We start from the raw sequence: 1,512 nt of genomic DNA, 5'->3' as shown, positions 1-1,512 counted from the left end.
TAATTTCCCCCAGGGATCAATAAAGTATTCTGATTCTGATTATCTGTCATCACACATCTGCTTCCCAGCTGTTGCAGCTAATCTAAGCATTAAATCACTTCCACTTTCCCACACTGTCAAGCTGATTGTGACATCACTGGTCAGCCTTCATTCCCTGCACTTCAAAGCTCACTGCGCATCTGTCATTCTCCCCATCACCAGCTCTCACATGTCACTCAGGCTCCATTCAAGCCTCCATCTTCATCTCCACCACCAGCCTCTAGACTCCGGGGTGTCCTGCCCTGGTCCTAATTCGCATGGCCACTGGGATTCTGTTCTGCTGTGATGGGCTATCGGAGATTAACCACCAAATACCACAAACACACAGTTTTCATTCTAAGATGAGCTTTACCGTCAAGTATTGTCATATAGGAAAGGGGTTTTCTTCTGCACGTGGAAACTGGACGATTTGTCTCCAGATGTTTTTCACAGGAGGTTTTAGCTGGAAAACGGATCAAGAAAGCAGGATTACTAACAAGGTATAGGTAAGGCAGATAGAGAGGTTTAAATGGTTAATTATTCATCTGATTTCACATTGATCCGTGTGTTTGATTTAAGTGGACTCAGTTACTGAATTTTCTGGCAGTTCTTCCACTGACTGAATAAAGTAGGTCTTAAGTATATTTGCAGTCATAAGTCAGAGACTGCACTCCGTTTATATTTAAACTTTTGTCTCATTTTTTCTTTGCTCGGATTCTAAAATCTCTCCAAATAACAGAGCTATTACCACCAGCAAAAAATTATCCTACATACCGGATCTTTTCTTAATGCTGTAATGAAAACTGTAAAATACTATTACTACTACTAATAATAATATTAATAATTCCTACATTCACGAGGAGCTCGTAAAGCGGCATGCGCATTCTCCACTGTGGGACGAATGGTGCCTTCAGGAACGCCCTCGTGTCATTCTCGCTAGCCAATGGGATCCAGCCTGGGAACAGGCGTTTCAACGTTGCACTGCTTCCACAGCGGACTTGGACCCCGTTTCTGCCGTTATGTGCACTGAGTAAGTCAGAGATCATGTCTCTCCGTGTGTTAGAACTAATCTTCTTCTTCTACTTCGCCACTCATATTCCGATCACATTATTTATTGACTTACAAGCTCTGCTGCCTGAACACGTGTACCCCCAACCGGTGAGTTACTTTAAATAAACACACACGCACGCACGCACATTTCCAGCTACAACTTAATGCACACTTTTCCCCTCCAGCTGAAGGACCTTCTGAAATGGTACGCAGCCGACTTCAAAGACCCCATGGTGCTGGACCCCCCTGAGTGGTTCAAGTCCTTTGTTTTCTGCGAGGCTTTGCTTCAAACACCGTTTTTCCCCGTTGCAGCGTACGCTTTTCTGAAAGGTCAGTTAACACGAAAAGTGGCTGGTTGAGCCAAACTTTACTAAAATCATCATAATAAATCAAAGCTACTCACCCACCCAGCCAACCGCGCACTTTCTCAGGTCAGCTGCTCTC

General features: G+C 44.2%; 1 protein-coding gene across 1 annotated transcript in view; it reads left to right on the top strand.

Moving 5' to 3' along the window:
* Positions 1-933: 933 nt before the first annotated feature.
* The window catches only part of tmem97 (transmembrane protein 97), a 2,497-nt gene continuing 1,918 nt past the window's right edge, over positions 934-1,512 (top strand). Inside the window, exons 1-2 of the mRNA XM_013915681.1 lie at positions 934-1,176; positions 1,254-1,398. Of these exons, the coding sequence (XP_013771135.1) occupies positions 1,063-1,176; positions 1,254-1,398 (259 nt within the window). The 5' untranslated portion in view covers positions 934-1,062. The remainder of the gene's footprint in view (positions 1,177-1,253; positions 1,399-1,512) is intronic.

Source organism: Pundamilia nyererei, unplaced genomic scaffold (assembly GCF_000239375.1).
Source record: "Pundamilia nyererei isolate P.nyererei 1_Seehausen unplaced genomic scaffold, PunNye1.0 scaffold00347, whole genome shotgun sequence".
NCBI lineage: Eukaryota > Metazoa > Chordata > Actinopteri > Cichliformes > Cichlidae > Pundamilia > Pundamilia nyererei.
Note: the sequence above shows the minus strand (reverse complement) of the source record. Positions and strands in the feature narration are given on the sequence as shown.